Source organism: Wyeomyia smithii, chromosome 2, assembly GCF_029784165.1.
Source record: "Wyeomyia smithii strain HCP4-BCI-WySm-NY-G18 chromosome 2, ASM2978416v1, whole genome shotgun sequence".
Lineage (NCBI taxonomy): Eukaryota > Metazoa > Arthropoda > Insecta > Diptera > Culicidae > Wyeomyia > Wyeomyia smithii.
In genome coordinates this window covers 85,971,675-85,998,179 of record NC_073695.1, presented here as the reverse complement: position 1 = coordinate 85,998,179, position 26,505 = coordinate 85,971,675, and the positions used below count along the sequence as shown (strand labels likewise).

Sequence of the window (26,505 nt, the reverse complement as noted above, 5' to 3'; positions counted from 1 at the left end):
CATAATTCCTCTTCTAACCTAACTTTTTTTTCTCAGCTTATCAACGAGCTGAAAACCGTTCTTATTCTGCTGAAAAATGAATCTAGTGTACGAGCAGTGCTTATACGATCTAGTGGAAAGCATTTCTGCCGTGGCATCGATGTATCCTATCTCATTCAACCTAACGCGGAAAAGCGTAAAAATGTTGCTCAGGTTTATAGTGGACATTTAAGGTTTGTTGGTTAAAAAGTATGTACTTAACAAATGATTTACCTATGTATAAACAAATAGAAATTTCCTTCAAACCCTGGTTATGTTTAACAAGCCGATGGTGGCAGCAGTACACGGGGATGTTCTCGGACTTGGCGTTACCATCTTGCCCCTATTCGAAGTGATCGTTGCATCGGAGAATACTACTTTCTGCACCCCTTATGCACACTTTGGACATCTTCCAGAAGCGATGAAGATATTCAGTACCGCCAAAAATCTAAAACCCAAGGCGGTATGATTAGCATTAGTTCTCTGTTACATGGACTTTGTCATGACACTAATTGTTTTTACAGATCACCGATTTGCTTTACCTTAGTCGGAAGGTAAGCGCTTCAACAGCTTTAGACTACGGAGTGATTACAGAAATCGCATCTGCGGAGAGATTACAAGACAGAGCCAATAGTGTCACCAAGAGACTATCATCTCTATCTTCACAAGTGAGTGGGCTTTCTTTTTCTATTTCTATAATGAATCACCTTCTTTTGCTCAATCCTCAAGCAAATACAATCATATTTTACTCGAAATTCACCACCAATCGTAATCGTATATTGGGACGCAACGTGCTAAATAGGCCTCGCCGTTATAAAATAACTCGCTTACCTTCTCCTCGTGTTCGTCCAAATCAAACTTGCACTGATGTGAAACCGGACATGAGCAACGATGGTAGATAAAGCCATAATCTTGTCTCGCATATCCGCAAAAGTCGTACGGTTTGCAACGGTCTAGGTCTGAAATTAAACAAAGCACATGATTCAATGGATTGTTTTTTCTTACATCAGATTTTTATTATTTCGAATAGTAGTAAATGGATGACTTAGAAAAAAATACGAATGAATGATAGCCAAACAAATTATTGAACTTTCTTGACTCTTAAGAATCCCAAAAATATGTTTAAATTCAAAAATATTTGAAAGAGGAAAACACAAATCCTCTTTAGTTTTTTCCCAAATGGTGGAAGATCGTAAAAAAAGTTTTCATCGAAATTCGTGTGATGTGCTCAATGGATGTCACTAACAGAGAAAAATTATAATTCCTGGCTATCAAATGCATAAAGCTGCATAGCATCTCTTCAGTGTGGATTGTTATCACGACCCAATCTGATGATTTTGGCACGATCCTTGAAAAATAGCTGTTGATGTGTTCCAAACTCTTTTGTTCTGTTCCTTCCTTGCTTTACCATACGATAATTGTTAGCCAAAGAGGCGGGGCGGTTTGCGTTTGACACACGTATTGACAAACGTTTCAGACTCAAGAGTAATTTTCCCGAAGAGTTTATATATGAGCATACACATGCTGCCGCGCATAGCATGTCAGTCCCATTTGCATTTTCAGCAAGCCGAGAAAAACGCGTTTTTGTGTGATTTCATACCATTGCTTCTTATGAGATGGGACAATATGTTTGGATGTTTTCCCGAAGTTTTCCAGAACAAAGTTATTGAGTCTATCTATTGTTACAAGACTATGCATAGTTAGCTACCATTTTCGCGTATCAATTCAATTTTAGGGAAAATGCAAATGGGACTGACCTGCTATGCGCGGCAGCATGTAGCTCAGAAACTTTTATTTGCATAAATAACGCTGGTCAACAAAGGTCAGGCTCAAACTGGAAAAATGAAAGATTATAGGGCGTAACCTAGACTTAGAAAAAAAATTCGTCATCATTCGAACCTGCAATCTCTGATGTCTCGGACATGGTGTTTTGGCTAATTAAATCATGAGAAACAAATGCAATTTTGTTAAAGATTTTAGCTTCTTAGCCATTCCTGTGAATTTTGGTGCCCCTTAACCTTCAAAATATCTTAGAGACTTTAATGAGTTTCTCGTAATCATAACATTGAATGGTACTTATAAAAAGAAAGATATTTTGCCTATCTGTAAGCAATTTGCATAAGCAAAAAAAAACAAGCATAAAGCGGACATTACACGAAGCAAATATTTGCTATTTTTGGTACCAATTTTATTTGCACGAAATAAAATCCGTACCAAAAATAGCGCATATTTGCTTCGTCCAATATCTGCTTAAGCTTTGAGAATGCTAGTTTGTTTGTTATGATGTTTGCTCGATATGAAACCGGATTTGTTATACGTCTACAAACTTACAGTATGCGGAAAATCCGTAAAAACAGTAGAACCTACGGATTTACATCAAAAAGTTTTGATATCTCTGATAAGGTAAGAAGATGTGGATCACGCAAAAGTTCAAGTCTTGTACAATCAATGTATCTTCCCGATTCACAAATTTTGCACATTAAATGTGTGAAATGCATAACGCAACAGTTGTACTGAGAATACATTGACATAGATTGGAATCAGAATATATATCATATACCTACACGAGAATTGTGATGTCCCGGTTAACTTCAGTTTCGAGCGAACGATCATTTTGGGTCGCTTGAAAAATCGGGCTTCATTTTCGTGCGCCGGTTCATATGAACGACTTGTTCATCCTTAATAATACTCTGCAGCCAAAACAACCTTCAGCGATCCATGTTCCCCCACACAACTTAGTGACGCTGGTGCCAGTAAGGGAACATACTTAAATGACGTAGCATTTTTTCATGATTTTCAAGCCCCCCTCCCCCCTCGTAGCATTTGGTCACAAAACCTAAACCCCCCTGAAAAAAAAACGTAGCATTCCAATACCCCCCCCCCCTCTCCGCTTCTGAAAAAACGTACAGAAATACGTGCAGTCAGGTTTTTTACGCGGTTTTTCATACGCGGTTTTTCATACGCGGAATTTTTTACGAGGTTTTTTTACGCGGATTTTTTAATTAACGCGGTTTTTTTTACGCGATACCGCGCTAATTCAAAAATTTTTCCGCGAATTTTCGAATTAACGTGGGTTTGGAACCAGAAACATTTAAGTGTTTATCTAGTAGAAGACTTAGTCCAAAAAAATACCCACCGCCCTCCGAAAGATCCGGAATGACCGTCGAAGAGGACAATTTTAAATACTGGTTCTAGAGCGTCTCGGGTTTTTTCTAAGCCCTTACTGCTGGTTCACTTAACGCGGATTTTTAAATAACGCGGTTTTTTACGCGGATTTTTGAATTAGCGCGGTTTTTTACGAGGTAGGTACGTAAAAAAAACTGTAGTAACATACATACAAAAAATACTTGAAAAAAAACGTGTCTAATTCAATTTATTTACAACTTATAGACTCGTGACTGCATCTTCTGCTTCGAAGGGCTTTTGCTTTGGTACAAGGAGTAAAGGGGTTTAAACAACTTAGTATGATCCATGTCTGCAGATAACACAGAAACTATTCCGGAAATGAAACGAGTATCTTGTAATTTTCACTATTAAAAGCCGCAAAAAAAGAACGATTTTCGTATTCAAAACAGATTGTGTGTTTGAAAATCCAAGTGATTGTTTATGTAGCAGAGCTTTTAGAAGATTCCAGAATGCCGCGGATAAAAACATTTCGACAGATCTCGCTGCAATACTTTGTTCAATGTTTTACTGTATTTTTAGAATACATTTTTCCTGCAAAAAATCAGTCTTAAAAAAATGCTACGTCGATTTTACTACAACCCCCCTTGTCACAGCTTGTCACAAAATGATGATATCCCCCCTCCCCCCATAAATGCTACGTCATTTAAGTATGGTCCCTAACGTGGATGCATATGAACAAAACCAGAGTCATAGTTAAATGCAAAATTATGAATTGTTAATGATTCAATGATGTTTTTAAATGACTGGATTTATGAAAGTGAACCGATCAGTGATTATTTTCATTATTTAGTCAGTACTCAAATTATCAGTATTGATTGCTGCTTGCACTGTTTCAACGAGAGCAACCTTCTAAAAAACATTATCAATACCAGTACAAATCAACATGACGATACTAACACCAGTGGAAACTTTTTAAGTGTAGTAGTTTGGAGCTGCCAAATACATTGAAAAACCTAAATTAATCCACCTAGCGGTGAGACCCAGCCTTTCTCCTTCGAACTTATAATTTGTTAAAATAGATTTACTCCAACACTTAAAAACTACACCTTGATTATTTCTGCTGGATTTGTTATTCTTTCTAAACAACAAATTTTTGGTAGCCAACAGCACAACTATACCGAACATTTAAAATTTAACATATCATCGGCTTCGTGCAACACTGGAACAACTCAAAATTTTGCATTTTTGAGCTTTTGATGACTAACGATGCCAAATACTGTTAAGTTTTATCACACGAAATCCCATTTCGAAAATCACAAAAAATCCAGAGTTATGAGTAGATGTGCCTTTGCTGCACAAATCGAAATTTCTCCATAAAGTTAGTGAAAAAAAAAGGTTTCAACTTGGACAACGTGAGCACGTAATATGTGCATAATAGACCCAAAGGTGTTAAATAAGGATTGGTAATCTTAAACTTCAAAGTTTTCTTGAAAATCGAAAAATAAATTTTTGACGCAAATTTTTAAACGCGTTTTTTTCGAAACTATGTTTTTTGAGTTGTGCCAGTGTTGCACGAAACCGACGATATGAACATAAATTAACACATATACATGCAAATAACATTAAATTCTTTCAACTATATGATGCGATTTTGTTTTTGATTGTGGTATAATCGATTTGTACTCATATACTGCCTATAAATATTCAGATTCTTTAAGTCCACGTTAGTCAGTAGATTTCAAATAATGTATAATTAATTGTTGTTTCTTATACATTAATTTGAATGATCTTATCAGTGAAATTGAAATTCTTTAACGCAGTTGATATTACTGATCGTTTCTGAGCGGCATCCAATGAATGGCCAAATACCAATCAAAATGGGTTCTTGAAACCTAGATTATACCCAGTGGCCAGAATCCGACCTAAAACCCAATTTTCAATCCAGATGACCACTTCTGGTTGCCTGATAATCATAAAATCATAAAATCCATCATAAAATTGCCGAACTGCCTAATCTGGGTATTTTTATGGCGAAGATGGCGACAGTTTCCGATCAACGAAAGTGACAAATGTCATCCAATATGATTTGGGGAAGCGGTATGATACCCCGAGGCCAGAAATCATCTTCAGACGCCATTTTAAATTTCAAGACAGTAGCTTCCGGTTTCTACTAGTCTAAAAGGGACAAACATTACCCAATGTGAGTTTTTCAGTATCCGGGATGATGCTCAGAAACCAGGAACTTTATACGTCATTTTGAAATCCGAATGTGCGACACCTGTTTTCTTTAAATAAGTCGTGTAATCTTTGGAAGAAGAGATTTTCAATATTTTTACAATTTAACACATAAAGGATAAAATAAAAGTCCGATTACACTGGTCAACACAAGTGTTGCCCCGAAGGTCAAACTAAGAGAAAATGAAAAATTATAGCTTTTCCTGTGATTTTTCTTCTTTCTAGGGCAAATATTATGAGCTTTAGAGCAGCATTTTTTTCGATTTTGTCAACCAGTGTTAGAATCAAATTAAATGGGTACCAATAAAGCAACTAAACCTTCAATTTAAAACTAAGATTGTTGAAATCAGTGATGCCATCTTTGGCAAAACGAGTGAATTTGATAAAGTTTTCTGAACACGTTTCTTTTCGTAACCTTCGAACTACATGTTCAGTCATCATAAAATTCGTTATTTAGGGGTTTTAAAGACAGCCCGTTCATTTGATACCTATTTTGTTCAAATGTGTAGATTCTGAGATAATGGAGCTTTTTACATTTTGATACATAACAGACAAAGTTACAGTCTGACTATAATAAAATTCAATAGGGTTTTATCAGGCAACTAGACCTTTTTATTGCAACTTATTTTGAGAAAATCGGTCCATCCATCTCTGAGAAAAGTAGGTGAGTTCAAGCAGTCTTAGAAACATGTTTCTTGTCATAGCCTAATTTCACATTATTATACACAACGGACAATGTTAAAGTTCAAAAACAATAAAATTCAATAGGGTCTTATGGGGCAACAAGACCTTCCATATGACACAAATTTCGTGAAAATCGGTCCAGCCATCTCTGAGAAAAGTGAGTGAGTGGCACAAATCCTCCACATGTGACGGGAACGTGCCGTTATAAGCCATGGCTTTTAGCCGACCTACTTGATACCTGAGAAAAGTGAGTGAGTTTAAACAGTGTTTGAAACACGTTTATTTGCATAACTTTTGAACTGCATGTCCAATCAGTATAAAATTATTTCACAAATGGTTCCAAAAACAAGCCCAGTCTTTTGATACCAATTTCGTTCAAATCGGTTCTGTAGTTTCTGAGATAATGAAGTTTTGTGATTTTCACATTTTAATACATAACCTCGAAACTTAAAATCCGATTACAATAAAATTCAATAGGGTCTTATGGGACAACTAGACCTTTCATTTGCAATTAGTTTCATGAAAATCGGTCCAGCCTCTGAGAAAATCGAGTGAGATTGGGAGACCGTTACATACATACATACACACACACACACACACACACACACACACACACACTCACATACAGAAAATGCTCAGCTCGTCGAACTAAGTCGATTGATATACGAGATTCGACCCTTTGGAGCACTTTTATACCTTTGGTTTTTCAGTGATTACTATATCTTTCTAGGAGAAAGGCAAAAAGCATGATTTTTGTTATGCCCAACACGCAATCATTGTACTGGTTCCAAACTACATCAACAATTGCACTAAAAACGTAAAATTATGTACTGGTTTCGCACCATCCAACTTTTGCGTGGCGAGTCCGTGGCGGCAAGGCCCAGTTCTATCAGAAAGGCTGAACAACCAACAAGCTGGGAACGGGTTTTCGTGGTCAGAATGCAGGATCGCGTGATCAACTAGGTGGTGATCAATGAAAGGAATGTGTTTGTTGTGGATTAAAGGTCATTTCTTCAACTATAGCATCAGCGTGCACAGTCCGCACGAAGGTAGATCTGACGACGAGAAGGAATCATTCTATGCAAAGTAAGAGCTGCCCGCCACGGGACATCAAGATCGTTATCGGGGATATGAACGCCCTGGCCGGTAGGGAAGTGATGTATGACCGGTTATAGGGCCTCACAGTCTACACACCGACAGGAACGACAACGACATCAACTTCGCAGATTCCCGATGCCTGGTGATTGAAAGCGCCTTTTTTCCACGCAAAGATATCCACAAAGCCACCCGGAGACATCCTTTCCACCGAACAACGAGTCAAATTGACCACGTTCTCATTGATGGTCGGTTTTCATGAACATTATAACCATACGCTCCGGGCGGGGTGCGGATATAGGCTCAGACTAGCAGCAGTACATGTGAACTCAAAACACGTCGAAACGGTACTCCTTATCCAAACATCCGGCAGTTCGCAACCCGCATGCTGTCGAGAAATACGTGTGCTTACTTAATGAGGCACTACGTCCCGCGAAGGGACTATGTGCTTCGACTCTCGACGATAGATAGGACAAGCTACGCTCAGCCATCATAAAGCACTCAGCCACCTCAGCGTGCACAGTCCGCACGAAGGTAGATCTGACGACGAGAAGGAATCATTCTATGCAAAGTAAGAGCTGCCCGCCACGGGACATCAAGATCGTTATCGGGGATATGAACGCCCTGGCCGGTAGGGAAGTGATGTATGACCGGTTATAGGGCCTCACAGTCTACACACCGACAGGAACGACAACGACATCAACTTCGCAGATTCCCGATGCCTGGTGATTGAAAGCGCCTTTTTTCCACGCAAAGATATCCACAAAGCCACCCGGAGACATCCTTTCCACCGAACAACGAGTCAAATTGACCACGTTCTCATTGATGGTCGGTTTTCATGAACATTATAACCATACGCTCCGGGCGGGGTGCGGATATAGGCTCAGACTAGCAGCAGTACATGTGAACTCAAAACACGTCGAAACGGTACTCCTTATCCAAACATCCGGCAGTTCGCAACCCGCATGCTGTCGAGAAATACGTGTGCTTACTTAATGAGGCACTACGTCCCGCGAAGGGACTATGTGCTTCGACTCTCGACGATAGATAGGACAAGCTACGCTCAGCCATCATAAAGCACGCAAACCGCGGCACTAGGTGAGGTAACGTAGAGCCGACAAAATGACTGGTTTGGTGCGGAATGCCAGCAAGCGATCCACCTCTAGGTGATCTCGAGGTACGATGCTGACCTAACAAGCCAATCATCGTAGGTACGAGTCTCGGCTCGGGAGAGACTGTTAGTGTTAGTAGGATCGTAGCGCTAGCTCCGCAATTGTCCGGTACACTAAGCAGAAGTATGTGTATAATAAACAGAAGGTCGAGATCCGAATCAGAATGTAGCACCCAAGCTTTGCTTTTTTGCCAGCAAGTGATAGAGAGTAAAAAAACTTACTTAAAAAAGTTATCTAAGCATCGAGCTCGAAATGAGTTAACCACGATTTTGAGAAGAAAGAAACGCCAAAAGGAGGACAAAGATCGTGAAGAGCCGGAGTATCTGTTTCGAGTTAATGACACGCGCAAGTTTTACGAGAAGGTAAACGTATTCCGTAAGGCAGCGGTTCTCAACCTTTTTTTGCCCGCGTACCCCTTTTCGATATTTTACAAATCAATTGTACCCCTATTATTTTGTATGATTTTTCAAACGATAATTTGTGAAAACAACTGAATTATTCTGTAATAAAGTTAGTGGTACTCTCCAATAATAGTATGTTTTTGAACATTTTATCTCAAACATTGTGTAATTTGCTTGGTCCGCCATTACTGATATTTTTTTTTTGCGTACCCCTTGGAGGCTTACAAGTACCCCCAGGGGTACGGTACGCGTACCCCAGGTTGAGAATCGCTGCCGTAAGGGTATATGGGTCCAGATATGTGTAGGGACGACGAGGGAAACCTGATCACAAGCGAGTGCGAGGTGGTAGCAGTCTGTCGGAAAGCACCCCGATTAGCTCTATAAACACGGCAAAGAGGCTCTGGCAACGGCACCCACTGCGTAATTGTCAGGATTTGGGAGGAAGAGAGACTACCCGAGGAATGGATGGAATAAAGTGGAATGCCCCATTGATATGTAAGGTGATCGGCAACAATCCAGCAACTACCGTGACATAACGTTGACCAACGTCGCCTACAAAGTGCTGTCTACAAACATTCTACCCCGCCGTCTTTCCTCTCTAGTAAAAGGTTCCGTAGAGCAGTACCAAGCCAGCTTCACGCAAGCACGGATCAAATCTTCACTCTCCAGAACATACTTCAGAAATGCCGAGAGTACACCGTGCCCACACATCACGTCTTCGTGAACTTCAAGTGTGCTACAGTCGATCGAGACCAGCTCTGGCAAATAATGCACGACTACAGGTTTCCGGATAAACTGACACAACTTATTAAAGCTACCTTGGATCGAGTGATGTGTTACGTGTGCGTATCGGGGCCACTCTCGAAGCACGCATAAATAAATGGACTATCTTGCACGTTGTTCAACATTGCTCATGAGGGTGTAATCCGACGAGCGAGCATCAAACCGAGACGCACGATTTCCAGCAGAGGGAGACAACTCGCAGGCTTCGCAGACTACCTCGATGTGATTACGAGAAACTTTGCGACGGTGGAGACAATCTACGCCAGACTAAAAGTGGAGGCTAGGAGGGTTAGACTAGAAATACGTCGAAACCAAGTATATGAGAGGGAAAGGCTCGAGAGAAACCAGCCTCCCACGGACGGTGATGAACTCGAACTGTATTTCTGGTAACTGCCGACAATAACACGAGTGAGAAGTCGAACGACGTATTCAAGGCTCGATTTCCAGAAGCTTACGCTTCGATTCAGGAGCATACGGTACTGCAAAAAAAACGACGATATACAAAACCCTAATAAAACCAGTAGTTCTCTATGGACTTGAAACCGTAACACTGCTCACGGGAGACATACACATACTGGCCGTACTAGGACAGAATGTATTGTGGACGATAGTTGGAGTACACTCCGAAAACGGAGAGTGGCGCAAGCGTATGAATTACGAACGGCAGGCACTACTTGGAGAGATTCCCACTGTGCACCTGACGAAGGTCGAGAGGCTGCAATGGGCCGGGAATGTCGCGAGGATTCAAGACGACAGTGTGGTAAAATTGCTTCTTTCAAGGACCCCACCGGCACCAGAAACAGAAGGGCCCGACGTGCTAGGTTGAAGCGAATCTGCGAGTGTTGAGGCGAACCGAGCCCAGAACCGAGAAGAGTGGAGGAAAATTCTTGATACGGCACGAACCCCCGGCTCTATGCTGCTGAAGTAAGTAAGTGGTACTTATTACTGAAGTCACTTTACGGTGAAATATATTTCACTTTCACGCTCACTTCACTTTTTGAGACCTATTTCCGATTTTACCTAAAATGAGGGTACAAAAATTAGCTCCGTGTAGTGAGACTGATAGTGGAGTGCCAACGAGAATAGGACAAGTGAAATGAGTTTCGGAACACAAGAATTTCTAAGTCCCGTTATTGGCTTGCTTCCCGAGCACAGATAACAATAACATGGACGAAATAAATTCCACTGCCTACATATTTTGACTCAACAAAGTGTTTTGGTTTGTCTGTCTTTCTCTAAGCTGCGTGGCCACGCCCTAATGGCAAAAATCTACTCTGAACGCGATACAAAAGACTGCGTGTAGAAAATTCAGCTTCAGTTTAGTTTGTTACACAATAGCGAGTGCAGTGCAGCTGTTAAAGGTACGCGACATTGAGAAACGAGAGCTGCATACGAGTCAACTTCCAGGCACTGCGGAGCATGTTACCTTTATTTTGCATACGGCAGCAACAGTTACCATCGTTCGCTGCAGGATATTTTGCTGGCACAGCTACTGGAGGGCACAACGGACAGCAAATTTTATTATGCGCGGCCAAGAAAAATATTCGAAGCTACCGTTGGTGCAATCATCAGCGTTCTGTAGTACACGTGAAGATTATGGAATCGGGTCGGTTTTATTTTGCATACGGCAGCAACAGGCACCATCGTACACTGCATGATATTTGGAGGGGAACAGCGGAGAGCAAATTTCATGCGCGGCCAACAAAATATTCGATGCTACCGGTAGTGGTGCGATCATCTGTATTACACATTTCGAGCTGAAGATTATGGAATCGGTTCTTTTCAGAACTATAAATACTTGAAGATAAGAGTTATGAGAATTTTCGCAACTACTACTAATGTAAAATTTTCATGTATTCATGCATCGTTAGTTTTACAATAACGACCATAAAAAAAACGGTATTGCCTATGAACAGTTTAGCGCAGCATAGAATAAACACATCTAGTCCTACGTTACCATTTCATACAACCCCTAGGGCTGTATACCTTGTAGTATTTAGATAACACCAGATCTTGACGTTTTTGGCATTTCTGTGACAAAAATAGCTTCTACCGATCATTTTCATACGCACGACACTGGTGTTCGTGTAGCTTTTCGAGCACCTGACATTAGACGGACTTTGGTACTACGACGACACCATCATCTAAATATAAACAGTCGTCTTCTATGGCTTCAGCGAATCCTCGACGTCACGTGGTCATCCATACTTAACGAATTTCATAAACATGCAATCAACACGTTTTTGTTCCTGAATCACCTCCAAGGCGGTGAAATTATGCAGGTTATGTTTGGTTATTGAAGGAGTTTTTCAAAAATAAATGATTCGTCTCGTTACTGAACAATGGATCCGATATATATTATCATTGGATCACAAATCAATCGATTTTCAATCATTCCTCATTTTTGTGGAATCATTTCACCGTTCAAAACGGTCGTGAAATAACTCCATGCGAAACGTCGCTTTTTCCGTTTGTACTTTGGTGATATGACTCATAATAACTAAGATTTCACTACAGATGTCACTGCGTCACGTTTTTCTCACTTACGTGAGTTACGGGCTGTATTCACTTTACTCTGATTTCACCGTGAAGTGAGAGGAGAGACTGCCAGTGCATCGTTTTTCACACATATCTACAGAAATGACATCCTTAAGCAGGTATTAGGCGAAGCAAATATTTGCTGTTTTTTAATACAGATTAAATTTTGTGCAAAAAAAAATCGTACCAAAAATAGCAAATATTTGCTTCGTCTAATACCTGCTTTAGTAATAATTTGGTTGGAAGAACGTGAGACTGATGGCGGCAAGATTGAAAAAATTAGAAACTTAAAAATGCATATTTTATGTCAAAGGTGAAAACCGAGTTTGCTCGAAGTGTTAGGTCTGTTAGTCTGTACTACAAGTATGCAAAAACATCTTATTAAGAAGACTGGCATCTCTGGATCGAAGTGGACTGAAGTTGCATTTTTATGCACAACTAAATTTAAAAGTTCAAGACATCTTATCATCTTTTTGATAAGTTAAAGAGTTCAAAAGTATAAATAAATATTTTGATTATTAATTTATGGGATTAAATACCTTATTGCTCGAGGAAAAAGAGCAAAAATTGGAATTTTTGTTAAGCGTGTAGCACCTTTTCAGTATCCTAAAAGTAGTTTTTGGAAGTTCGGTTATTCAACAACAACAAAATACGTTTGTTCATAAGAAATACAAATTATTCAGAGAGTAATGGCAGAGGTTTGCGGTGTTTACGATAGTGACGCAGCAGATCAACTGAAATAAAAAAACTCATATTATTTCATTAGTTTAGAAGTGTGCCGGGTATTTGATTGATCATTTATATAATAAGTATTTTGTTTTCAGTGCAAACGGGAACAAGTCTCCCGAAAAAAAAAAGTTTTGAGCGATAAAAATTGCATAAAAAAAATTTTCCGGCAAAGTTAAACTTTGTGTATCAAAAAACGATCGTTCACCGACCACGTAATTCAATAACGAACATTAAAAAAAATCACAGGAGGGTTGTGTGCAAAGCCCCGACCGCAAGGATGAAGTAGAATAGTTTTAGAAGAAAGAAAACCCGGCTACTTGCGTGTCAGTCATTTTTTAATTTGTTATTCAATTCAATATCGGATAAGATACCGATCACATCTTGGCGTTATCACTGACAGTGCGAATAAAGTATTCCTTGTGATAAAATAAACAGTGAAAAGCTGATTTAACACTCAAAACTAGACGGCTCATGTGTTGTTAAAATGAGTCAACTTTTCATTGAATGCATTTACTAGTGCCCGCTATCGCACAGAGACTGCATTTCACTAAAGTGCCTCACTGCATCAGCTGCTATCGATGCTAAACCCTCTGCAACTGCTACGCTATCCGTAGCCATGCCAATGTTTTGGCCGCTATACGCTGCTATTGGTATCCGCTGTCCCAGCATCAGCTGGCCCAGCTGCTATCGATGCTGTGATCCGCTGCAACTAGTGCACTATCCATTACTATGCCACAGCTGTGGCCGCTATCCGCCTGGTATCCACTGCACTGCTAAGGGAAGACTGCTGTTGTCGCTGTCTAGAACTATTATAAGCGGCTTCGACTGAAACAGGCTCTTATATAGGGATGAAAAACCTATCGATAGTAGTAGGAAATCATCGATAACTATCGATAGCCATTTCAGTCGATAATTCCCATCCTTACTCTTATACACACAAATAGCAAATTTAAAATGGCAAGGTCTATGATTCTGTCGACCGTGCTTGGGAAGCAATCATATTAACGACTAATCAGATCAGTCGAATTTTGCGCTTCAACAAGGATTGACCATTTTCAATAATATAACTGCTTGTCATGATTTGGACTTGATAATTTTTGAATTTCAATTATGCGAAAAATTATGTTTTTTTGCTGATAATGAAAGCTTTTCGGATGTTGTGCTCATGACTGAAGGAAAAGATAATTCAGTACGTTCTGAGACACGGAGATGAAACCAAATATATATCTGTTCCAAATTTCTTGAAAGTGTAAATTGATTTAAGAGAAAATATTAACTCTCCAATTAGGTTTTTATTTCATCCTGAAAAGAAACAATTTGTTGTTTAATTCAATGTTTGATAAGATGCCGATCACATCTTTGCGTTATCACTGGCAGTGCGAATAAAGTATTGCTCGGGGGAAAATAAACACTGAAAAGCTTTTCAGAACATTCTTTTCATTGGATGCATTTGCGAGTGTGCCTGCTATCGCTCAGAGACAGCATTTCACTAAAATGCCACACTGCATCAGCTGGCCCTGCTTATATAGATGCTGAGACCGACCGCTGCGCTATCTCCGTTGCCACAGTATTGGACGCTTCCGTTGCATCACCCGGTCCTGCTATCGATGCTGAAACGCGCTCCGCTATCCGTTGCCATACCACAGCTGTGGCCGTTATCCGCTGCACTGCTACTGCTGCTGTATACACTGCTGCTGCTAAGGGAGGACTGCTCCTGTTGCAGTCTAGAATTATAATGAGCGGCTTCGAGTGAAACAGGCTCTTCTGTAGGCCAAATTTCATATTTCAAATGGCAAGGTCTATGATTCTGTCGACCGTGTTTGGGAAGCAATCATATAACGATCAATCAGAGGCCGAATTTTTCATTTTGACAAGGCTTGAATATTTTCAATAGTACAATAGTTTGAATAATAAAATTACTGCATTTGGGAAGAATCTTAAAAGATTTTTCAATCTATTGCTGCAAGAACGAAGGAAATCCATCGAATACTAACCGATTTATTAGCATTTGAAATTGGACATATTTTTCACTTTTTTCCGTTTTAGATTTTCATTTCACATCCCTATGTAGCCGAACTTCCTGAGAGAAGTATTCTACTTCAAAAGATGATGAAAATCGGTTCAGTAGTTTTACCGCAATCGTAAACACGGCCAAGTCATTTTTGGAGAAAAAAGTAGGAGGGTGGCATTCAAGACACGACCGCATGACGTTGGACTACGGTATTCTTATATTCCATTAAAACAAATAATGGAGAGAATTGCAACTCTAGTATTTGCTGCAATTTTATCTAACAGTACGCTGAGACGTAAAAACGTTATAAATAATAATATATACTAAAAGAATGGATATCATTCTGTGCCGAACACGCATCAGTACTGGACGTGTTTGGTGATCGGTCCGATAGAGTATAAAACAATAGACGTGTGAACAAGTGTTGGCATTGTTTGCCTGGTCGAGTGATATAAATCCGGGTTCAAGGTCGTGCCTTTGTGCAACTGTTTCGCATCGTGACTGCCAGCTGGTGCGTAAGCCGATTTGGCTGCTGGCTGGATTGTGCTACAGCAGTGGACGAGACACAAACGAGGAAAAGGAAGAAGCCATCAGTGTCAGCGAGTTGTATCGCTGTGTGGAGTGATCTCACACCTGGCTCGCTGCTGGTGGCTGTTTGGTGCTGCTGTATTGGTGCTGCTGGCTGTAACGGCTGCTACTTCCAACGATCGGACAACCAACCTTACTGGAAGGGAGAAATAAAAAGGTACGTGTTCTTGTCAGCGCTAGTGCGCTAGACTTAGCGCGATGGATGTAGATCCCTCGCCTCCCGCGCCACCATCCCCGAACCCCTCTGACCCTGACCCTTCTGTTACCCCCTCCCCTGTTCATTCTTCAGTCCCCCCTCGCCCCAGGCTTTACCCAGACGGAGCCCAGGGCAGCTATACTGTTTATTTTCGGCCAAAGGCAGGACCGAAATCGAAAAAGTTGAACCTCTTGCAGATTTCTAAAGACCTGACGAAGGAGTACAAGGGCGTGACCGAAATTTCCAAGGTCCGGCCTAACAAGCTCCGTGTCGTGGTCGGTAACCTGAAAGAGGCCAACGATATAGCTTGCTCTGAGCTCTTCACACGCGAGTATCGCGTTTACATACCCGCACGAGACGTGGAGATCGACGGTGTCATAACCGATTCGAGTCTGTCCGTCGAGTGTATACTGCAAAGTGCCAAAGGGTGCTTTAAGAACAAAACGTGTCCCGAAGTAAAGGTGCTCGACTGCAAGCAATTGCGGTCAGCATCGATCATCGGTGGCAAAACAGTATACACTCCGTCAGACTCGTTTCGAGTTACGTTCGCCGGGTCTGCACTACCAAGCCACGTCTCGATCCACCGGGTTCGTCTCCCTGTGAGGCTCTACGTGCCCCGCGTCATGAACTGCCTGAATTGCAAGCAGTTAGGCCATACAGCCGCCTACTGCTGCAATAAGGCACGTTGTGGCAAGTGTGGGGAGTCTCATGCGGAAGATTCTTGCAGTGTTAACGCTGAAAAGTGTATTCACTGCGGAGAAAATCTGCATGAGCTCTCGACATGTGCGGTGTACATGCAGCGCAGGGATAAAATAAAACGGTCTCTCAAAGAGCGTTCAAAGCGTTCCTACGCTGACATGCTGAAGAAGACCGTTACCACTTCTCCCGTTACTTCGAACCCCTTCGATCTGTTGTCCTCTGATGAAACCGATTCTGACGATTCACCAGCGGGAGCATCTTACGCCAATCCTGGGGAGTCTAGAAAGAGGAAAAATATTTCCTCTCCTAAACTTCCCAGAAAAGGTCCTAAGATTTCTCAAAGTGAAATGAAAGTTACAAACAAACCAAACAGTGCTGCGGAAAAACCGAAGCAAACTCCTCCTGGGCTGGCAAATTTAAAGTCCCAGAAGGAGTTCCCAGCACTGCCAGGAACATCTAAAACCCCAGTTGCTCCTTTTACACTCCCAGTTGATGAAACAAACTCTGGATTAGTGAAATTTTCTGACATTGTGGACTGGATTTTTGAAACTTTCAATGTACCCGATCCAATTAAAATTTTTCTTACAGCATTCCTCCCAACAGTTAGATCATTTTTGAAGCAGTTGACTGCCCAATGGCCTCTCCTTGCAGCGATTGTATCCTTCGATGCCTAATTCAACTGCGTATATGAAGGATTCTATCTCTGTCTTACAGTGGAATTGTAGAAGTATTTTACCAAAAATTGATTCGTTTAAAGTTTTGATAAATAAAAACAAATGCGATGCATTTTCCCTTTGTGAAACTTGGCTTACTTCAAATATTGATCTCAACTTCCATGATTTTAATATTATTCGCCTTGATCGAGACACCCCATATGGAGGAGTACTTTTAGGGATTAAAAAGTGCTATTCTTTCTATCGTATTAACCTCCCCTCGATTCCAGGCATCGAAGTTGTCGCATGTCAAATGACAATACAAGGTAAAGAGCTTTGTATTGCCTCAATATATATTCCCCCCAGAGCACAGGTTGGGCAACGGCTGCTCTTTGATTTAATAGAACTTCTTCCCTCGCCAGGTTTGATTTTGGGAGACTTCAACTCTCATGCCGTGGCTTGGGGTTCCCCATACAATGATAACCGCTCCTCTTTAATCTATAACCTTTGCGATGACTTCGACATGACTATTTTAAACAACGGTGAAATGACACGTATCCCGAAACCTCCAGCGCGCCCAAGCGCTTTGGATCTATCCTTGTGTTCGACGTCGCTACGGTTGGATTGCACATGGAAGGTAATCCTCGATCCTCACGGTAGCGACCATCTGCCTATTCTTATTTCAATTACTAACGGGTCAACTCGCATGCGACCAATTGACATTCCGTATGACCTCACACGAAATGTCGATTGGAAGTTATACGAGGAAATGATTTCAAAAGCGGTCGAGTCGATTCAACATCATTCACCACTTGAAGAATACAACCTCCTCGCGGGCTTGATTCTCGACGCCGCGTTGCAAGCCCAAACGAAGAAATATCCCGGCGTAACGATCAAAGAACGGCCTCCCACTCCGTGGTGGGACCAAGAGTGCTCCGATGTCTACACGCAAAGATCCGACGCGTTTAAGGCCTACCAGACGGGAGGTATACCTGGCGACTATTTACGGTATTCGGAGCTTGATACCAAGCTTAAAAGCTTGGCTAAAGCAAAGAAACGTGGATATTGGCGTCGGTTCGTGAACGAGACGTCGAGGGAGACATCGATGAGCACTCTTTGGAACACAGCCCGAAGAATGCGGAATCGCGTAACGGTCAACGAAAGCGAGGAGTCTTCAAGTAGGTGGATATTTGATTTTGCCAGGAAAGTATGTCCGGACTCTGTTCCTGAGCAAAATATTGTTCGCGATGCGTCTCCGGGCCACGACGCGATAGAATCACCTTTTACGATGGCAGAATTTTCAGTTGCCCTCCTGTCCTGTAACAATAACGCGCCTGGATTAGATAGAATCAAATTCAACTTGTTGAAGAATCTACCCGGCAATGCCAAGAGGCGCTGGTTGAACTTGTTCAATAAGTTCCTGGAGCAAAACATTGTACCGCAGGATTGGAGGCAAGTGAAGGTGATCGCCATCCAAAAACCAGGGAAACCAGCTTCTAATCACAACTCTTATAGGCCGATTGCAATGCTATCCTGTATCCGGAAATTGATGGAAAAAATGATACTCCGTCGTTTAGACCACTGGGTCGAATCAAATGGTCTACTATCAGAAACTCAATTTGGCTTCCGCCGTGCCAAAGGGACGAATGATTGTCTTGCGTTGCTTTCAACAGATATTCAGCTGGCGTATGCTCGTAAAGAACAAATGGCGTCTGCGTTCTTGGACATTAAGGGGGCTTTTGATTCCGTTTCTATTGACATTCTTTCGGGTAAACTTCACCGACAAGGATTTTCTCCAATTTTGAACAATTTTTTGCACAATTTGTTGTCCGAAAAGCACATGCATTTTACGCATGGCGATTTGGCAACTTTTCGCATTAGCTACATGGGTCTTCCCCAGGGCTCATGTTTAAGCCCCCTTCTTTACAACTTTTATGTAAATGACATCGACGAATGTCTGGCAAATTCATGCACGATAAGACAACTTGCAGACGACAGTGTAATCTCTGTTACAGGAGCCAAAGCTGCCGATTTGCAAGGACCATTGCAAGATACCTTGGACAATTTGTCTGCTTGGGCTTTACAGCTAGGTATCGAATTCTCTCCGGAGAAGACTGAGATAGTAGTTTTTTCTAGGAAGCATGAACCTGCTCAGCTCCAGACACAATTAATGGGTAAAACGATTTCTCAGGTTTTGGTACACAAATATCTTGGTGTCTGGTTCGACTCTAAAGGCACCTGGGGTTGTCACGTGAGGTATCTGATGAAAAAATGTCAACAAAGAGTGAATTTTCTTCGTACAATAACCGGACAATGGTGGGGAGCCCATCCAGGAGACCTTATAAGGCTTTACCAAACAACGATATTGTCTGTTATTGAATACGGGTGTTTCTGCTTCCGCTCCGCAGCAAACACACATTTGATCAAACTGGAGCGAATACAATATCGTTGTTTGCGTATCGCCTTAGGTTGCATGCAGTCGACCCATACGATGAGTTTGGAGGTTTTAGCTGGAGTACTACCATTGAAAAACCGCTTCTGGAGCCTGTCTTCTCGTATTCTAATCAAATGTGAGGTCTTGAACCGTCCCGTGATTGAAAATTTTGAAAGGTTAATCGAACTTAATTCTCAAACCCGTTTTATGACATTGTATTTCAATCACATGTCCCAAAATATTAACCCTTCTTCGAATATTCCAAATCGTGTCGACTTATCAAATACTTCTGATTCTACTGTGTTTTTCGATACATCCATGATAGAAGAAACTCGTGGAATCCCGGATCATTTACGCGTGCAGCAGATCCCTAAACTTTTTTCCAATAAATATCGAAACATCAACTGCGACAATATGTACTACACTGACGGATCACTTCTTGATGGGTCCACTGGCTTCGGTATCTTCAATAACAATTTAACCGTCTCCCATAAGCTCGATAATCCTGCTTCTGTTTACGTCGCAGAATTAGCTGCAATTCAGTACACCCTAGGGATTATCGAAAAAATGCCCACGGACCATTATTTCATCTTTACGGACAGTCTCAGTTCCATTGAGGCTCTCCGATCGATGAAAGATGTTAAGCACTCTCCGTATTTCCTGGGGAAAATACGGGAACATCTGAGTGCTTTATCCGAAAAATCTACTCAGATTACCTTAGCGTGGGTCCCTTCTCACTGCTCGATACCGGGTAATGAGAAAGCGGACTCTTTGGCTAAGGTGGGCGCAACAAACGGTGATATTTATGAAAGACCAATTGCCTTTAATGAATTTTTCGCACTTGTACGTCAGAATACGATCATCAGTTGGCAAAATGCTTGGACCAGAGGGGAATTGGGAAGGTGGTTACATTCCATAATCCCCAAAGTATCGACGAACCCGTGGTTCAAGGGGTTGGATGTAGGTCGGGATTTCATTTGCGTGATGTCCCGGCTTATGTCCAATCACTATAGATTTGACGCGCTCCTCCGTCGTGTTGGGCTCGGGGAAAGTGGTATCTGTGCCTGTGGTGAAGGTTATCACGACATAGAGCATGTGGTTTGGTCATGCCCTGTACACCGTGACGCCAGGTCTAAATTAATAGCTTCCCTGCAGGCCGAGGGTAGACAGCCGGCTGTTCCTGTTCGTGATGTCTTGGCGAGCCGTGACCTATCCTACATGTCCCTTATATACGTTTTCCTGAAATCCATCCACGCCCCAGTCTAGTCCCGTTCCCCTCCGTCTACACCCAACAAAACGACAAGAACACGTTTGAACCTTAAGCACAAAACCAGCAACCAGACCCCGCACAATAGAACCAGGACCCAAGGACTACGAGCCTCTGTCCCAACTCACGACATCGTGGCTCAGCAGAACGAATCCATACATGCCATTCGACGATTATCAGACGACCATTGAACAACAAAACACTGATTGGAAATCCCATGCTAGTTTTAAGTTAGACTTAATTTCAGCTCGTAGTCGGCAGCGAGGATAAAAAATTTGCTTTAGTTTTTAAGTCATCAGATATAATTGGCGCCGTTAAACATTAAATTGTATTTGTGCCGTGTCAAATAAATGTTATGTGAAGAAAAAAAAAAAAAGAATGGATATCTTTTATTTAATCGCTGTCATTTCATACATATTCGTATCAAACCTTTGTTCGTAGCTGCACTATTAAGACAATCATTTATTTGAGCGAATTGGTAAAATTTTCCTATCTAAGCAAAAAGCAAACTTAACGAAACTATCTGAAATTGAAGCCCAGAACGATTCAAACGAAAATTTTAAATTTAAAAATTGTTTGACATTAAATCGATAGAACTCATGCTAGGGTAGCTCCAGCCCAGCATATAACTTCATGTATTTAAAAAAAATACGTTTATTTCAATAACTTAATATAGCAAGAGCTCAATTACACGTTTTTCGGTAGTTGTTATCAAGGTTTTGGCGAGTGACAGGAAAATTTCTTAACTTCTTCAATTGTGATTTAGAGCATTTCTAATTGTTTTGTTATTTTTCACGATAGCGACAAGTTTCTTTCTCTGTGTGCGAGAAACAAAATCAAAACCGCGCACCGAGAAACAAAAACGAAAATTTAATGAATGCTCGTTAAGAAAACTTGCAACTCTTTTTATCAATAATTCATGATACTAAAAAGAACCTGTTTTGATCTAAATGAAATTTCTAGTAAATAAGTGTTCATTCATAGGCAGTAATTTTTCCTCGATCAATAAAGACTGGCTGAAGAAGTTAAAATCGCTGCTGTAAAATCAAATTCACAACCGTGTTCGTTAAGACGTTTTAATATTTTTAATGACAATAATAATCTTCGATAAACACCCGCTATAGTTATCCACACACATGCTATAACTATTTATACACACGGTTAAACTATTCATACACACGCTGTAGCTATAGTTTTTTATACACACATGCTAAAGCTATCCATACACACGCTATTCCTATCCATACATCCGATACAACTATCTATACACACGCATAAGCTATCCAACCATGTGCTATTATTATCCATACATACGCTATAACTAATCATTACACACGCAGCAGCTACAACTATCCGTACACACGCTGAAGATATACACGCAATAGCCATAATATGCTACACATGCTAATGTCTTACACACGCTGTAGCTAGCCATACACACGCAACAGCGCCATCCCTATCATCGCAAATGTCATAGCAATGCAGATGCACATACGCTATATGTGCACACTGCACACACACTAAATGGCGGTAGCTTTCCTAGTGGCGGTGCTGGCTCGTGCAGTTTCTGGCTGTTTTCACCCAACGATATCTGAATTCGGGTTATTCGCGTTGAAAGAGATTTTGAAGGCTGTTCGCACCTACGTGAACACTCATATGTAATTGTCAAAATGTGCGTGATGACAAAAGCAAAAGTATTTCCTTCCTTCTTTTTCGCATGCAAAAACCAAACAAATATCAGCAACACCGTCAACGCGAATTGGATTACCGCTGGTGGGGTCCAACTCAGATCGAAGGGGAACCGAACTAAATGAAGAAATGCAGCTGCCCACTACCTCCGCCGCTGCTGTCTGATACCACCGCTCTGGTTCTGCTGCAGCTCAGTTTCGCCACTGGAATCAGCCACCGCTGCTGATTATTCAGGACCGTTCTAGTGGCCTTCCACTTGGTAACTGATGACTGCTATGAGACGACGCAGGCTATTATATAGCCAAAGGCAAAAATCCATCCGCGAGCAAAGGACAAGCGAGCTTGTGATTGGTTGAATGTGCACGACTTTTAACATAACTTTTATCTAGTTTAGTATCGAAAACATATTTAAATTATTATATGACAATCTTGCGCAATATTTCCCCTATCAATCAAGCCATTGGTGTTTAGAATCTGTTCAGTGGTAATGATAAAAGAAGCATTTTAAAACGGTGTTGAAACACCTGTTGCAGCTACCGAAAGCGAGCTCGTTATTGGTTGAAGGCTGCGAGACTGTTTACAAAGTCAGATCGCTTGTATCCGTTAGTGTCGACTGTGCTTGTGAAGAGAGGTAGTGATTGGTTGCTCGGTATGATTTAGACAATCGATGTGATTTATCAATATTTTAATAGTGTATCTCGAACAATAGGTTATTTATGTTACATAAATTCAACCGTAAAAAAATTTCTGATCGGTTGATGCCAAAACCTCGAAATTCTGAAAAGGAATGGCTGATATACAAGCGCTCAAAACCTGACCACTTTTCCCTGGTTTTCCCTGGTTGAATTACTAGATTTTTAAATTCAGGAGCCTAACTTCGATATAGACGTTAGTCCAACGTCAAAACCATTCCGAGAAAAACGCGTATAAAGTTTCAAATCCAACTTATGCGGCCGTTGCGAGGCGCGCTGCAAATCGCTCTAACGTTCTCCCTCTTGCCTCAGATCTTTATGAAAATTTGTAAAAATGTTCTAAAGATGTTGTACTATATGATAATGCAATAAAAAAATTCGATTTTTTGAAAACTAAAAAGATATATAACCCCTTAACTAACTAGAGGATGACCATAATATCTTACCGATACAGCGATAGTTATCCACTACAGTCAATTGGTGTCTAGCATCGTTGAAATTTTCCCCGGTCTGATTAATAAAAACCCAATACTGCTGCTGATTGTCGCACTTACAATGGACCACAATCGAAACATTTTTCACACCGTATTTTTGGTAGAGTGTCTTTTTCTGCAGCGCAATGTCATTCGGTTTGCATTTGTCCAAACCCATCAAAGATGTACAAAACTTCATCTGAGTACGACTATTGACGTTCATAATGTGACCATGTTTCGTATGGGTCACCGGACAGCTGGGCGTATTCAGTGGACAGCGACAGATTTTTTCCACTGAACTCGGCATCCAAAAACGATGATGGACAATATTACAAGCTTCATGCTCTTTGCACGTTCCCATGAGTGTATCCTGTAAAATTGTTCTCGAGTCAGTGTGAGAATTTTATCAAATGTTGGAAAAGCTAATACGTAATCTTCATAATATCGATACGCAATCACTAATGGCGCTAAAGAAATAATAAATAATAAGGACACCGAGACGATCTCCATAGAAGTTAACTTTAAATTAACACCAATCGCACCAAACATCGGAAATCACACTCAAACTTGCTTAGCGCCAATATTAAACTAAACTTCGAATCCCAAACTCAAAAGCAACGCTCTATATGACGGAAATCCACCATTCGAATAATCCTCAAACAGATGTGAGCAAACTCGGAAAATGCAAAAAAAACGAAGTCTGCTGCCGTCACCGTTGCAAGATCATTAGAGCAACGCGCATCGCGATTGCTCTTGGAAATGACCGGCGAGGAGGAGCATTGGTACGATGTGCGCGACGGAGTCTGGAGGGCCGAAATTTTCACTAATTCACATTTCTACTTCAAGCATAAATCCTCATTCGAGAAGTGATTGCTTACAACGTATACAGTGTCAGTCGCACAGTTTTTGTGCTAGTAGGAACTTTATAGTAGTGATTGTTAACAGCAATATCTAGGCCAGTTTGGTTAACTTTGTATCAATTATTAATTAGAAAATTATCTAAATATTTTCCTCATTACAAAGCAATGGGTAACCTAATTTTAGTGGTCCCCACTGTAGTCTTGAGAAAGTATCCACTTGGACCACTCGCTCTGTTTCTTTCTTCTTTTCTGTGTATTGGCAAAATAACTAAATCTAGTGACACCGTTCTGTTTTAGTAGCGTCTATAAGTTTACAGGTTTGAAAACACGGTAGACTATTTAGCGAAGCAAATAGTACCTATTGAGTTTCCTCGTTTTTCTCTCTGTTTTGAGCCACACTTGTAGGCAAATTTCGATACAAGCACTATTTTATCCGACAGTTGGGGAACATAAATCATCATTCTATGTCAAAAGTGATGATGAGCATCATTTGGGTATTGTTTGTCGAAGGAAAAGTGATGAGTTGACACGGAAAAATGTTTTCAGCGTGTCAAGTACATCATTCTCCATTCACTTAATGTGGTTATGTGAGATATGATTATTTTGCATTATTTTTTTTTAGAGAAGCGCAAACGCTTAAACCATGCGTAACTTCACGGAATAATAATTTATTTCAAACACTTCACATCCTTGGTATTCATCGCTTATGTTACTCACTGACCTTGTAAAGGTTTTTTTTTTTTTCAAATAGATGTTTATATCCAACTAGTCTTGTTGCGGTTTGTGATTTTAGAACAGTATTTAAAATTGGTTTAGTGCATTTTTCGAAATGGTAATGATTCAGTTGGTTGTATATAAGTTTCTATAGAAGGGTTCATTAAAATCATACCATTGATTAATAATTATTTTTGGTATTTTTACAACAACCAGTGCTTTCAACACCATTTTTTAAATCATTCTTTTTTTTTTCAAACAGGCATTTAAATCGATCAAAACGAACCTTCGCCAAGAACTTATGGTTCGCCTAGATGACCAGCTTGTTGCCGAGCAAAAGAAACTTACTCAGCAGTGGATAACAACCGAATGTCAGGAAAAATTCAAACTATTTTTATCCAGAGGCGGCGAATGGTAATGTCCATGTCGCAAAACTATCAACTGTAAGTGAACGAAATACTTTTATTGCTTTTTTTTAAACATCAATCATATATCAATTGACAAAATTTAGTATAGTTACGGCTCAATGAAGCTTTCGTTGGTAAGTGGATTGAACATTCACGGAAAAAATATAATTCTATATTTTGATTTATTTAAGATGATCAATAGAAAATGATTAAGTTTCATAAAAAAAATAAAACGAATAATGCATTATTCGCTATGTTTAAACGATTATATAATTTAGGTAAGCCAAATATTTGAGCATGATGAAGATGTACTTCAGAAATGTATGCCCAGGAAACAAACTTCAATTCATTACTTGTTATAATTCGAAACTAACGCAAGAAAAAAAAACTAACTGAAACTTTTCCTAACAATTAGATTGTGATATTACATGAGTCGATATCAACAGTCAGACATTAGTGCAAATATTTGAGTTTAGGCAAAAAGAAGCAATGAAGGAATTGTTCTTATCTACGAATTAAAATGTATGAATGATTATACTGTATAAAACTGTATAACATAATTCTTAGTAATAGAACTTCTATGTTTTCAAATAAAGTACTATGACAACTACTGTCGTCAAAAAGCTCAGATTCAGGCGAAATTAATTTAAACGAATTAGGGTTTGAAAATTTGAGAAACATTTCTTAACATCTCAAAAGTGTTTTATACAAAACCTTTTAGAATCAAATATTGGATGAATCATCAATGTTGAACAAATCGACTGATTAGTTTATATATAGATCCTATTTTTGTACATAATTATCAAAGTTTGAACAAACCATCTGAATTAACCTAAACGGTGAAACCATTTCAAAACTCTTTTGGAGTGACCTATAAAAGCCTATACTCATAAACTATAAAAGGTTTTTCTCGGTAAAGTAGGCGAAACAGACAAATAGTTATTCCCTTTGTGAAAGTGCTTAACTTGATCTCTAATCGTTAAACCGTTAAAGTGCTGGCAGCAATAATCTATATTGAAAAAATTATTGTTCATGCCTTTA

At 40.3% G+C, this 26,505-nt stretch overlaps 2 protein-coding genes across 2 annotated transcripts in view; one reads left to right on the top strand and one right to left on the bottom strand.

Annotated features, from left to right (window-relative positions):
* The window catches only part of LOC129723382 (uncharacterized), a 28,880-nt gene extending 2,788 nt beyond the window's left edge, over positions 1–26,092 (top strand). Inside the window, exons 3-6 of the mRNA XM_055677575.1 lie at positions 37–212; positions 271–481; positions 543–686; positions 25,320–26,092. Of these exons, the coding sequence (XP_055533550.1) occupies positions 37–212; positions 271–481; positions 543–686; positions 25,320–25,475 (687 nt within the window). The 3' untranslated portion in view covers positions 25,476–26,092. The remainder of the gene's footprint in view (positions 1–36; positions 213–270; positions 482–542; positions 687–25,319) is intronic.
* Positions 747–24,132, bottom strand: LOC129723383 (U-scoloptoxin(11)-Sm6a-like). The gene is made up of 3 exons (XM_055677576.1): positions 23,913–24,132; positions 23,457–23,853; positions 747–977 (listed from the first exon to the last, which is right to left on the bottom strand). The coding sequence occupies exons 1-3, from the start codon at positions 24,030–24,032 to the stop codon at positions 775–777; spliced, it is 720 nt and encodes a 239-aa protein (XP_055533551.1). The 5' UTR covers positions 24,033–24,132; the 3' UTR covers positions 747–774.
* Positions 26,093–26,505: the final 413 nt, after the last annotated feature.